Here is a 14,395-nt window from a genome sequence, read left to right on the forward strand (position 1 = left end):
CCACCAATCAGGCCTTTAAGGTAAAGTGGCCAGACAGAAGCCACTCCTCAGTAAAAGGCACATGACAGCCCGCTTGGAGTTTGCCAAAAAGCACCGAAAGACAAGATTCTCTGCTCTGATGCCAAGCGTCGCATGTAGAAGTAACCTGGCACCATCCTTAGGGTGAAGCTTGGTGGTAGCAGCGTCATGCTGTGGGGATGTCTTTCAGTGGCAGGGACTGGGAGACTAGTCAGGATCTATGGAAAGATGAACGGAGAAAAGTACAGAGAGATCCTTGATGAAAACCTGCTTCAGAGCGCTCAGGACCTCAGAGTGGGGTGAAGGTTCACCTTCCAACAGGACAATGACCCTAAGCACACAGCCAAGACAACGCAGGAGTGGCTTCGGGATAAGTCTCTGAATGTCCTTGAGTGGCCCAGCCAGAGTCTGGACTTGAACCTGAACGAACATCTCTGGAGAGACCTGAAAATAGCTGTGCCGCGACGCTCCCCATCCAACCTGACAGAGCTTGAGAGGATCTGCAGAGAAGAATGGGAGAAACTCCACCAAATACAGGTGTGCCAAGCTTGTAGCGTCATACCCAAGAAGACTCAAGGCTGCAATCGCTGTCAAATGTGCTTCAAAAAAGGATGGAGTCAAATGTAATATTTCAGTATTTTTTTTATTTGACACATTTGCAAAAAAAAACTAAAAACAGTTTTTGCTTTGAAAATTGTATTGTAAAATGTAATCAATTTTAGAATAAAGCTGTAAACATAACACAATGTGGAAATAGTGAAGGGGTCTGAATATTTTCCAAATGCACTGTAGCTAAGTAGCAGAAGCAGTGGTACCCTTCTCAATCACCCAGAAGGGGTGTATTCATTAGCAAACAAGTGTTTCTACTGGACAAATTCAGGTCGGTCCCTGCCCATTTGGTTCCTATTGAAGACACCTAGGTGCAACAGGTTTGTTTGAACAGCACAAAGGTTCTTGTCAGAGAACTGGATGGTGCCTGTTGTTCACAGCATTACTGTTCATCCACACCTCATCCCTTGCCTGCCTGTCTGCTTGTGTTGTGGGCCATATGATGCTGCTGGTGCTGGCGTGTCCACAAAAGCGTGTAATAAGCTTTAGCACAACGATGATATTATCAGCAGCAGCATGCGGAGGGAGGGAAAGAGGGAGGCAGCAGTAATTCCCTTTCTCTCCATCCAGCAACAGTAACTGTGAATAGTACTACTTAGCAGACTTAAGTCTTGTAATCTAGCCGTCCCACCCCTCCGTCACTAGATAGCCCCCTCCACCTCCACCCGTCCCCTCTGCACCACCTCCCTGGGAAGTGTTAATGTGCACCTGCTATTTCTAAATTTGGGACTTTAATGGTTCCCGGATCGGCTAGCTAGAAACAGAAAGTGCTGAGTCCTGTCGGCGAGACGACGTTACGGGCGGAGCAGGAGGCTTGTTTTACAGCGTCTTACTGTACTATTACTGGTAATAAGGGGTTTAGCGGGACTAGAGAGGATGCCGATCGCAGCAGATCCTCAGAGTGGAGTAGACGAGAGTGAAGACTGGCCTGCTGGTTTTCACAGTTCATGCATGTTTTAAGGAAATTGGTGGGAGCACCGGGCAGCGGCCACTGGTGTGACGCCATGTATCAACTCTCACTGTAACAGGCTGATTCAAACCCATAAAGGAGAGAGGAGGAAGACGGATATGACTACAACACAGCGTGGTTCAACATATCTGTGTTCAGATTTCTAATTCGACCAGTGGAAAATCCCCATCAAGGCAACAGCAAAGCTGCAAAAAAAACGAGGGTCGCATGAAAACAAAGTGAAGGAAAAAAATCCCCTAAAATAAAATACTTGTGGAATTTTAAATGATGTTTTCATATTTATTTTGGAAGCAATCAGCAGGGGGAACACTTTATTAAGGACGAGGGGGGGAAAAGGCAACCAAATGGCAAGGAAAATGATTGTTATTCCACAATTAAATTATATACGGGGCGGAATCACCCTTGTCAGTGCTGACCAAATTGGCACTTCTAGTGAGGAGAGTAACTCCATCCCACTTGTCAAGGCCACTGTAGCTCTCAGGCTCATCTGGCTTAGAACTACTGCTGGGTTTTTGCCACAGTGGATGGAAGGAGGGAGAGAGAGGGCGGGAATAAGCGAGAGAGAGAGAGAGAGAGAGAGAGAGAGAGAGAGTAGGAGACAGAAAAAGGGAATGAGAGAGGGAGAAAGACAGAGGGAGGAAAGAAAAAAAGAGAGAAAAGAGAGAGCATGGGTCGGGGATGGGTCTGGCTGGGACGAAGGGAGCAACGCCCTGGTAAAACCCTGTAATATTGAACCATCAACAGGGGAAAATGGCCTCTGCCCAGGAAGGACACCCCCCCCACCGGCCAGAGAGAGATATTTTCCAAGGAGCTGGCTGTCATGATAACGAGGAACCAGAAACCACTCAAGAGTTAAAGGCCAATGTGTTCAGCTACATCCATATTTCAACATGGTTGTTTTTTAACACTGTCCGGTCCTAGAGGGCATTTAGCCATACGGTTCACAATTGATCCGATTTACTGGGGGGCCCTGTGCAATTTGTCCTGATTACAGTAATCACACAGACATGACAGAACTTCTCCAGTATGTCGACTACAAGAGAGGCAGTATCTCAATTACGCACAACAGCTCTTTCAAGGTCTTTGCCTAGTTAAAATCCACTAACCTGCTAATCTAATATTGGAACATTAGAAAATGACCTAATGGCAAAATATGATGAATTCCTAAATCTGTTGGAGCTGACATTAGCCTCTCAGGCATGTCTGTCTGTCACCGGGGGAACGTAATCTGTTGTGTAGTGTAATGTAGTGCTGTATAGGGCCCCTATCTCTGTCCCCAGCAAGGGAGGCAGTGATGGAGCTGAGTCTTTACCAGCAGCCCATGAGGTTGATGCTATCGCATGTTGTCTATAGGGCCTGCGGAGTCTGATCACTGCCCCAGCCGTCAATTCCTCTTTCTCCTTGCTCTCTCTCTCTCTCTCTCTTTCATTCTCTCTCACACTCTTCTCCCCTCAGACCGCTCCCTCTCGCCCCTCTGCTTCCTCTTCCTCTCTCGCCCCTCTATCCCCGTCATCCTTCTCCGCCTCTCTCTCTTTTTCCTCCCCACTCCGTCCTTCTCTCATTCTTTCCGGCTGCAACCATTGGGGACCGCCGCTGTTCCTGATACCTCTCTATCCTTCTCCCCTCCACTAATCGCCATGTTCTACTGACACACTCTCCCTCTCTCTCTCCCTCTCTCCCTCTCTCTTTTATTCAGCTTTTTACGTTTGGTTATTTTCCCCCATCTTGAATCTGCACAGCATGAATTAGCGTGAGTTATTTATTTCCTGATTGAACCACTACTGAACTAATGATTCTTAACGAAAGCAGGGGATGCTAGCTGAGTTCATACAATGCTCCAGGAAGACAATGGCGCCTATGTATCTCGATTATGTAGCCTCTAGGCTTTAATGGGATCAATAGAGTATCCTGAATTATAGCTTGTTGTGTAGTGGAACAATGTTACTTCATGATTTTCTTTAGAGCTCCATCGATGTCCTGGTCATAGGATTATTCTTTTATTAGCTGACCCCATTACTTCTCCTTAAAACAGAGACAGGCTCTGTCCGGAGGTACGGGTTCTCCGATATTTTTCCAGTGCGATTTCTTTCTTCGCTCTCTGCCATGCTAAGAAAGCTTTCCCACAGTTGCAAAAAGGACTACTTTGGGGTCTCGAGTGCTCTCTGCCTCTCTCCAGACCCTCATTAAGGCTTTTTGGAGAGGGCCCCTGGATACGTCACTTTTTTTATTTAAAGGACACAGAGAGGGGGGCTGGGGCTGCAGTGGCTGGTGGGTAAGACAGGGCTGGAGCAGAGCAGTGGGAGGGAGGGTAGGGCTGGGATGGACAGGAGGAGTGCATACGGCTCAGTGGAGCTGACTCAGTTACAGAAACTCACAGAGGCTTGAAATCAGGGGCCTGAGAGACACGCAATGCGACATGACGGTGTCATCATCAGCAGCACACTGCTCTGCCATGGTGTGTGTGTATGTATGTGTGTGTGTGTGAGCGCACGTGTGGCTGTGTGTGTGTGTGTGAATGTGACAGAGAGTGTATTTCAGGAGGTAGGTGAAGAGATTTTTCCCCCAACCTCTTTGACTGTTCTCTCGGCGGGCACATTAGAGTGGCACATTGTAATATCTGAGGGGGCGAGAGGTGAAGTTTCCCACGGGCTCCTGGCCATTTCTCCCTCACAATGAGTGTGTGTGTGTGGGGGGTGGGGGCTGATTTAAGAGTCTGGTTCCTTCCCAGGAACGACCAGAGTGAATTCCCTCGCTCTCTTCATCTTCACCATCTCACTAAGCCTCCCTGAAGACACCGTGAGAGTGTGTGTAGAGTGTGTGTTTGAGTGCGTGTGTGTAGAGGGTCTGCTTTAAAGAAGCCTTGAGTGTTTGAACCAGGCAATCTGCATGTTCCGTCTGTGTGTGTGTGTGTGTGCGTGTGTGTGTGTGCTTGTCTGGCTCTCCTCTTCCAGAGTCCCATAGTTGTCTCAGATGCCTTCCCTCCCTGTGAGGAGTGACATTTCCACCATGTTGCCATGGAACTCTGGAACAATCCACCACCACCAACACAACAGCCAATGGCACGGCAGCAGCAGCGTTGGAGGCAGCGGGCTGAGAAGTGTCGAGGCAGCGGGCTGAGAAGTGTCGAAGCAGCGGGCTGAGAAGTGTCGAGGCAGCGGGCTGAGAAGTGTCGAGGCAGCGGGCTGAGAAGTGTCGAGGCAGCGGGCTGAGAAGTGTCGAGGCAGCGGGCTGAGAAGTGTCGAGGCAGTGGGCTGAGAAGTGTCGAAGCAGCGGGCTGAGAAGTGTCGAGGCAGCGGGCTGAGAAGTGTCGAGGCAGTGGGCTGAGAAGTGTCGAGGCAGCGGGCTGAGAAGTGTCGAGGCAGCGGGCTGAGAAGTGTCGAGGCAGCGGGCTGAGAAGTGTCGAAGCAGCGGGCTGAGAAGTGTCGAGGCAGCGGGCTGAGAAGTGTCGAGGCAGCGGGCTGAGAAGTGTCGAAGCAGCGGGCTGAGAAGTGTCGAGGCAGTGGGCTGAGAAGTGTCGAAGCAGTGGGCTGAGAAGTGTCGAGGCAGTGGGCTGAGAAGTGTTGAGGCAGCGGGCTGAGAAGTGTCGAGGCAGCGGGCTGAGAAGTGTCGAGGCAGCGGGCTGAGAAGTGTCGAGGCAGCGGGCTGAGAAGTGTCGAGGCAGCGGGCTGAGAAGTGTCGAAGAAGCGGGCTGAGAAGTGTCGAGGCAGTGGGCTGAGAAGTGTCGAGGCAGTGGGCTGAGAAGTGTCGAGGCAGCGGGCTGAGAAGTGTCGAGGCAGCGGGCTGAGAAGTGTCGAGGCAGTGGGCTGAGAAGTGTCGAGGCAGCGGTGGAGTTTACAGAACAAGCCTGGAGTTTTTGGGGCCTTGATGTCAAAACAAATGAGCAGAGTGCCTCCAGATGAGGCCTCATTTCATTACGGCCATCGTAACTCATCCACCACTTGTTGGCGGCGTGGCGGAATCCAACCCGAAAGGGATGGACATGTTTGCCTTTGTTTTGCTTAGCGTGGAGGGCTCAGCTAAAGCACAAAGGTGCAATCAGATGTTGTTGAACTCGCAGATGACAAACATAGAAATAACATGAGCTGCAGCTCAAGACCCTGTCCACTTGGTTCGTGTCTAAGTGAGGGCTTATGAGAGACAAAAGAAAACAGTGAGGCGCTTGGGCATGTGGACATTATCTTATCCAATAGAGACATGCTTTATGGATCCGGAAAATGTAATCGGCAACGGAGAGTAGGGCGGAGTGAGGAAGAGAGAGGAGGGTGGAGGGCGGAGGGAGGAGGAGAGATGAGGGAAGACAAGAGAGGGGGATGAGAAAAAGAGAGGCTGATTCAGCTTTCGGTTCTGTAGATGGAGGGCACTCAGTATTAGCCAGTCACATACTGTAGCAAGAGGCACATGTAGGACGGACAGACAGACAGAGAGAGAGAGACATGAGTGCCGAGCCATTGATGAGGCCATTACAGCTTAAATGAGGACAGATTGAATCTAAGCTGTTCCCATCCCTTTTTGTCCTGGCGTACAGGAGCGAGTGATTAATTGTGCATTGGGTTGGCTCTGCTGGGACACGATGGGGTCGTTCCTCTCTCTCCTCCTCTCTCCTTCTGCTCCCTACCGCCACTGCGCTGCTTTGGCGCAGTCACACCACCCAGAGATATCGTAAGGGCCACGTCTGGTGGCAAGGCAATTTCCTGTGCTTGAAACTGCTGTTTGCGAGCTAATGACAGCCCCTCACTCGTCAAACCCCCTTCTCTCCCTCTCACTTCCCCTCTCTTTCTCTCTCTCACTCTCTCGCCCCCATCTCTATCTCCATCTCTCTTTCTCTGCCTGCTATCTGACTCATAAAGACTATTCTATTGGCTGAAGGCAACCTTTCAATCAGACCACACTGAGGTAAAGACTGATTTGTCCTTTGGGAGGCACACTGGTGTTGGGGATTATAAATGCATGGAATATCTGATTCACACAGAAGACTCAGTCCCTGACAGTCTCTTCTCTCTCTCTATCCCTCTACCCCCCCTCTCTCTCTTTTTATACTCAATCTCTCTGTCTCCCTCTCTACCCCTCTCTCGCTCCATACTCTCTCTCTCTCTGGGTTATGTGCTCCTCAGTGAGCTACAACTGGGCCTCCATCTCTCTAGCCACAGAAAGGCATTAATCAAGAGAAGTCATCAGCAGTGTTTATGACATAGAAGTGAGGTCAGAGAGGATACAGACCGAGGGGCAAGGAGACTGAGGCTAGGTCAGGTCACATCAATTCCCTGAAAACGTCAACGATCGCCTGGCCAAGGTACAGCTGACGGACTTAAATACCAGGTAAAGGCCAGCCAAACCAAAAGCACTGAATAGCAAAAACATTATATTTTTGACCCGGTCCCTGTATATAAAAAAATATTTTTCTGAACCAATGCATTTAGGTTTCGATCAAACACCCACGCGTCTCGCCCTAGACGGCTCTGGAACCAAAATGCAGCCACAGAAATGCGATAGTTTCTTGTGATCACCACAGCTCGGAGCAAATGAGCCGCACTGCATATAACGTAACAGTACTACTCTGCCTCACCCACTAACACTCTCACCATACAGCATCCATTCAGTCTGGTTCTCCACAGTCAAATCACAACCAGGTCCAACAATGCACTTTCAACAGTTCAAATAAATGACACTGAGTAAACTCCAAAGGCAGTAGGCAACAAGGCAGGGGTGGAGGGGTGGTGGGGGTGGGTGTCCCCCCTGGTTGGTGTATGGTGTATTTTGGCATGCCTTGGGTCTTCGTGTGAGAGAGGTGCTTACCACTCACCAGCGGGTCCAAAACATCATTAAAGTCTACTCATATTAAAGAGGGCATCTGTAACCTCAAAATAAAATAACAGCAAGAATAACAGTAATAGAAGAGAATGCAGTATCAAACAAGCCTGGTGAATCAGTGTTAACATAAAGTGAAGGGAGTCTATGTCCCCATTTGGCTGGTTATGAAGTAGCTAAAATCACTCTAGTTGGAACACGGAGGCCCCTGTCAAAAAGTCAGGGAAATGCAGAGGGCACACATTGACAAATGACAGTGTTTGGCAGGGCGGAAGGAGTTGGAGAAGGAGGGGGGAGGTCGTTTGTGGTAATGTGAAAACTTGGTCCCTCCCTCTTCTTATCAATGCGTGATGAGGTGAAAGTCACCTTGAGATACCTAGCATGGAAATGTCTCAGCGGCACTTCCATTCCTCATAAAAAAATGACAGAGCCCGGTAGGTCGGCACAAAAAAAAAAAAAAAAAAAAAAAGAGAGAGAGAGAGTTCATTGAGAGACAGAATTTTCTGTACAAAAAGTGGTCATTAAATATGCAGCGGCCCCTCTGTTCTGGAGAGTGCAGCGGGAGTGGGGGACGATGGAAGATGGCAACGCACCACTCTGGTAAGAACACAGGGGTTTCCGTAGACGACCTGCGGGCTCTTTGGCTTTTCAAAGAGCCTTTCAGACTTGTATAGATTTGTAACGGCTAAAGGATAGATTTAACAAATTACGTAAACGTTATAACCAAGAAAATAATGTACAAATAACATTTCTGCCAGTTTAATTCCTAACATTATTGCAAGTCATATTTTTATCATAATAGTTTTCACAAGTATAATCTAATTTTTCTCTCTCAGTTAAGAAATTATAAGCCATATTTATCACCAGTTAATTGAGGGTAATATTTGCTTGACCAGTGTTCTAATACAATGCTAGTATTTTGATTGTTAAAAATCCAATAAAATGTGATATATATATATATATATATATTTTACACAATTCATTTGCCTAGTGAAACTTACATTTGACAAGTATCTTCAAGGACATCTTGACATAAAAGCGGCATTTATTCAAATCAAATGTCCTAAGAGCAGAAACCATCCGATGAATAATCATCAAAGAATCAGTGGCATATTGGCCCGTCCATCCCCTCCACCCAGCAGTATGTTGGCCCACCATGCAGTGTGCTCTGCTGGCACCCAACCCTGTTCTCCATCTCATTGAGATGCAAGGCATGCCCAATATAAGAAAATGTCCGAGATAGCTTTGAAGTCATTAGTTCAGTCATTAGCACATTTATGTTAAATCCAAATTACAATTCATCACCAGAAAGGGCCGATCATTTATTTTGTGTTGCTTGGCAGGCGTTAAACTGTATTCAGTCATTGGAAGTCACAGAGCTGCACTCATTACGGAGGCCTATTTAGTCCTCCACTAAATCAGCTCTTATTCATTAGCAACTTGGGGGAATGCTTAACATCTAACACAAAGCTGACGTGATTGTATAAGGAATTCTTCTCGGGAGAAATAGGCAGAGACTTTTGTATCGGTTGTTTTCTATGATCAGAGAGATTTCTCAGCCACCCAGGCATCAATAGGAATGAGGCCTTTGAAATGACTTGTTTATGTCTAAAGTCAGATGATGCTCTTTAAAAAAAAAATGTTAAAAGAAGTTTAACGATCATTGTGATTAGAAACATCACATGTGTCGACCACCCCAATTTCTGTTTTTTAAGAGGGGTATTTGGACACAATGTTTTCTTGAGATAAACTACAAAGGAGCACCTATATATCACTTTTCTTGACAGCTTCAATAAAAATATTGTGTCCATCTGACTGTGAGTGTAAATTCATTTCATCAACCAGTTTCTATTTATATACTGTAAAATTCCCAATGTTCTTTTTGGGGTTTTTCCCTCCTGGACAAAACACATACCAACATATTTCCGTTTTTTTTTTTTTTTTAACAATGTTGTTCCCCAAAATACTTTGTAAAAACATGGTGGTCTGACAATGTGGAACAAACATGGCTGGTCATGGAGAAATTTGTTACATCAATAATACATTATCTTTGCTTTTCCCTCTTTACCACAGGCTCTTAGAAGGCACCGATAGTTCCCATGCCAGATCTAATAGAAGAATAAATAAAAAAATACCCAGTAAGGAACAGTTTTAGTGCAGTGATACCCTTTGATCGTATCACATGAAAGAGAGAGGATCTCATCTATGAGTTCAATTCAAAGGCTAGAAGATGGCACAAGTACAAATACACTGACATACACTGGCTATCAGGAGAGATGGTGCATCTTCTGCACCATGGACAAGAACCAATTGTAATTTCAATTCTACACTGTTACACTGGGCAATAGATATAGGCCTGAACATCAAGATGCTTTCTGGTAAGGTATATACCGTATACCGGAGTATTTGGAAAAAGCCACGGGATGGTTTTTCAATACCGTCAAAACTATTTATTTGAGGTTTTTCAATCAATTGTCATATTTGAAGCTACTTTTTAAATTAAAACCTGCAGTCAACTTGTGCAACACACGTTAGGAGTTAAAGCAGATTGCATTCTTCATTTAACCTGTTATTGTACATTATGAAGCTTACCGTCGATCCCCAGAACAGTCGAGCCAGTCACGTGCCTGTTTGTAAATAGCACAACGGGAGACGGCGGGAGCTGTTGAGACCACAGCGTTCTATATCTATCAGCGAGTCTCTGTTGTGCAGCGCACATGAGGTGATGAAGTTACACTTGTATGCAATTCACCACTAAATGTTTGCCGTCAGAATTCAAAGAGCTCTGGATGAGTTGTCTGTACAGCTGCCATTTCTTTCCCTGTGGTTCCTACTTGCATGTTTTTCTCCTTTGTTCTTGTCCCGTCTGCTCCGTGTGCATATGCTGCTCTTCTTTCAGAAAAGCATGCATCACAACTTCGTTCATTTGCACAATTTCTCTCGTTCACCTTCGCTTGTAAATGTCCACACTCACTGAAAATGACATTCGGTAGCTACTAACTATGCTTGTAGGACCTGGATTTGCTTGTCTTTGCAATTAGTTTATGTTCGTTTTCGCTAGTTAGCATTTAGCTAACAGCATCTACATGATTTTGCTATTAGTTTGGACTACTTTTGTTAGCATTCTTGTAATAGAGGCCCTTTGGGCTTTTCTTGCATTTTTAGCGCCACCTTGTATGCTATGCCAGTAATAGCGTAAATCCAGGGATAAGAGAATGACAGTATGACAATATGAAAAGCTGGATAATGTGTTACAGATGTATGATCTTAATTTGATCACTCTTTTGTTGCGGAGAATCTTCCCGCACTTGCAGTGTATTTTAGGTTTAAAAAGGCTTCTAAAATATGTAATTTCCACTTTGAAATGTCAGACTTGATTTGCACTAATGAAAAATGTATTGTCCAACTAAAAAAAAAAGTCCATTAATTATAATCCACATAATAATTCACATGTCCTGTTGCTGCAGGATTATTTTCCTGCTGTAGCAAATGGGCTCAAATTAAGATCCTACATTTGTAGGTACACTGCCATAAAATCGAACACTTTGTTTCATTCTAAAACAGAGAAAATCTCTCAAAGAAAAAGCCTAATCTACCAAGAGTGCATAACCTAATTACAATGAAGGCAATCAATGCCTAGTGCTCCAGTCAAATCAGTGTTGTAGTGGTTCTTGGAGAAGTGGGTGTACTCAAACTTTGCCAAAAAAAAATCCCAAAACGGCCTGCCCGGCGAAGTAATGGTGCCCTGTGTGAAAAATGATATGAGAAACAGTGACATGTATTCTAAAATGATAAATCCCATTTTGGTCTTTCACAGTCATGCCAACCCAAGACGTACCGTGCTAGCAAGCTAATAGTAGGCCTACTATTGAAACAGATAAATTAGGCTGTCAACTGAGTCAGAAATCCACAGGTTTCAGATTTGTTCCATTTTTTTTCTTCAGTCACACATAAAAAATGTTTAAAAAATAAATAAAAACAACCAAATGTTATGTTCTAAGTCCACAACAATGCTTAAACCACATCAGGAGACCACTTCTGTGATCTGGGAAAAATCAAAGACATTTAGATTTTTGAGTGTAGTTACTACTTTGGTAACGCATCAGTGAGGATTAAGAAGTGAGTATTCGTAATGCCCATTGAGAAAGAAAAAGAGGGCATACGACCTACGCCTGTGTATACCCACCACTACAGCACTTAGTCCAATTATCTCCATTTCAGCGGAATGGACATATGGGCGAATTATCATCTTTAAACAACATCTTCACATTCTCCACTGACGTCCGCTTCGTCATGGGCTCTGGTCGAGCACGAGGAAGGTGCAGTATTGTTCATGAAAATTGAATCCACGCACGCTGACTTTTATGTCTGGTCTGCTCAGCCGACTAACGCCATCTCATCTCCATCGTGCCATTTTGTGCTGTGGTCATGAAACCATCGCTAGCCGCTCTATGAGCCAAGGCAGGGCAGAGGGAGGAGGACGCTTAGAATGAACAGCCAGTCCAGCAGCAGGATTACTATCCTTCATTCAAACATATCCTGCACTGCCTTTGAGCAAAGCCCTAATATGAGCACCTCAAGTGAGTTCTTAACAAACCAACCAGCTTTTTTGCAGGTTTTCTGTAAAGCCGGCGGATGAGACTGACTGTATGTCCCTCTTGGTCACAAAATGAGCCCTGCTCTAACAGAGGGGAGGGGGGTGACAACTGCATTTTGTTCCCTGCCAATGAGCTGATGGATGGGCTAGTATCTGGGAAATGTCTATCTCCCCCAGCAATACTTTCCTGTACTGTCCTATCATATCCTTAGTAGTGCTGCCTGGGCTATCTTCACTGTGCTAGGGCTGGAGGTGCCTCCAGTGAATCCCTCTGCACCAGGACGTAACAGCCTGGGGGGCTGCAGGGGTATATACTCCCCCCCGGCACTCAGACCAGTCCGGACCAAACAGGTCCAGACCCCCCCCAGTAACACCCTCAGCCTCAGGGAAGAGTTTCAGACACCGTGCTACAGTACAGCAGCAGCTCACCAGCCAAATGCAACAGTGTCTGTCAGGCCAAGTACTGAGTCTAGTTTAAAGCTTTACACTACGACAGAGGACACAAGCTAAGCCTATAGTTTTCCTCCTGAGTTGTTACAATGCATGACACTCTTCCCTGACAAGGTTCTGAATGTTTTGGAATATCCAGACATGCCTACATCACACCACAGCAGACGACCGTAGAACTCGTTTCAACGGGCAACAGTGAGGGGGGGTATGCGTTGAAAAGTGACAAGCAAAATAAGGCGCCTTGCAAGGCACTAGCTAGCAGCTTAATGTCACAGTGCAGCACGGAGCGACAGATGAGCCTGTGCAAAACCGCGGTCACACAGTCGACACGGAGAAACAGAAGGCACGCGGCGGACAGACAGACTAACACGTCAGGAGGATGACACTATCACTGCTGCCGCTGGCAGAATGCACAGGTAGGCACGCCGCGCTGCTGCGGCTTCACATGCAACACACTTTGCCCTTGGAGGACATTCAACAGAAAACACTGGGAGATAGAGAGATAGCGAGAGGGGGGAGGGAAAAGAAGAGGGAAGAGCAGGAGAGGTCCCTGCAGATGAGAGGAGAGGAGGAAGGGTAAGAGGAGGAGGGGGACTCACAGTATCTCCAGATCGCGGAGGGCTCGGAAGGCTCCATCTTCGATACAGCTGATGTGGTTGCTGTCCAGTTGCCTGAGGAGAGATTAGAGACAGGAGTCAGCGGCAGGTCTGTCTGCAGGCGTGGAGGCGGAGGCTGGAGGGGGCTGCTGGAGGTGAGGGCTGCAGGAAGAGTGCCGGTGGCCGGGGATGAGTTTGGCTGGGGTGGACTGGTGGTAAGTAGGTTGTCGCCAGGCAGCGCACAGCACACACTCAGATCTCAGCGCTCACCTCTGTCTCACTGCAGCCTGCCAGGTTAGGAAAGGAAAGGACCAGCTGGCTAAAGTGGCCTGTCTGGCGGCAGCCTATCACCTCACTCTCTACGCTGCCCCGTGAGTGGAGGAGAAGGAGAGAGAGAGAGAGAGAAAGAGGGAGGAGGGGAGTTTGAGAGAAAGACAGAAGGAGAGTGAACAGGAGGCTGGCTAAAGCATACAGCCCACCCCGTCTGTCAACTCTCTGTAAATATTAATTGCATTTTCTCCCTCCCCCCTCCTGTTCTCCCACTCCTCCCACCCCTCTACCGTTCTATTTTTTGAAAGTCAGAAAGGGAGTAATTTCATTACATTAGAGCAGCCAATCCATTACGAGCTTTTACCGGCTCTGTCACTGAAACAATTTAATTAAAGGAGAGGGTTCGTAAATCAGCCCGGACTCCCAATGCTCAGAGCACTCATCCCTCTTCCTTCTTTTCCTTTTACTTTCATTTGCAGGTCTAAGTATGCAGTCCCATGCCCCAACCCCCAGTCTCTCCACCCTTCCTCTCTCCTCTCTCTGCCCCCCAAAAAGGAGATGGATGGAAGACAAGGCACCACAAAGGGCAGACATTTAGAACGCTCTCCCAGACCGTTTATCCAGTCTCCAAAAAGCTTCTGTGACATTTAACCTGTTACGGAACACAGCCTATGCATCTTGTGCTCTAGGCTATAAAAAATAACATATCTCCCTCCGCTAATCTCCTCTTCCTAGACCCATCTCCCTCTCTCTCTTCCCCATCTCTCCCTCCCTAATTCTTTTTACTTTGCTTTCTATCTTCTCTTTTCTTCCCTTCCCTTGACTCTCCTCTAGTAAAGCATCTGTTTCCTGTCTGGTCCTTATCTCTTAGCTGTGGAGACAATACATCCATTTGGAAAGCGTACCCCCCCAGAGAGGAAATGAAATAGGTAACATGTTGAATTACAATGTCTGCCGACAGATTGTGGGTTGACGCCTCCTATGAGATTATTCCTTCACACTCGGGTATAAAACATTCCCAGTGAAATATTCACAAGGAAAACGACCATCTGTGTAGGATGGAAACAAGCAATGTTATGG

General features: G+C 46.7%; 1 protein-coding gene across 1 annotated transcript in view; it reads right to left on the reverse strand.

Moving 5' to 3' along the window:
* LOC112220467 (slit homolog 3 protein-like) overlaps window positions 1-14,395 on the reverse strand; it is a 212,308-nt gene that overhangs the window by 63,812 nt on the left and 134,101 nt on the right. The window contains exon 6 of the mRNA XM_042302888.1: window positions 13,049-13,120. Within this exon, the coding sequence (XP_042158822.1) occupies window positions 13,049-13,120 (72 nt within the window). The remainder of the gene's footprint in view (window positions 1-13,048; window positions 13,121-14,395) is intronic.

This window comes from Oncorhynchus tshawytscha, linkage group LG21, assembly GCF_018296145.1.
Source record: "Oncorhynchus tshawytscha isolate Ot180627B linkage group LG21, Otsh_v2.0, whole genome shotgun sequence".
Lineage (NCBI taxonomy): Eukaryota > Metazoa > Chordata > Actinopteri > Salmoniformes > Salmonidae > Oncorhynchus > Oncorhynchus tshawytscha.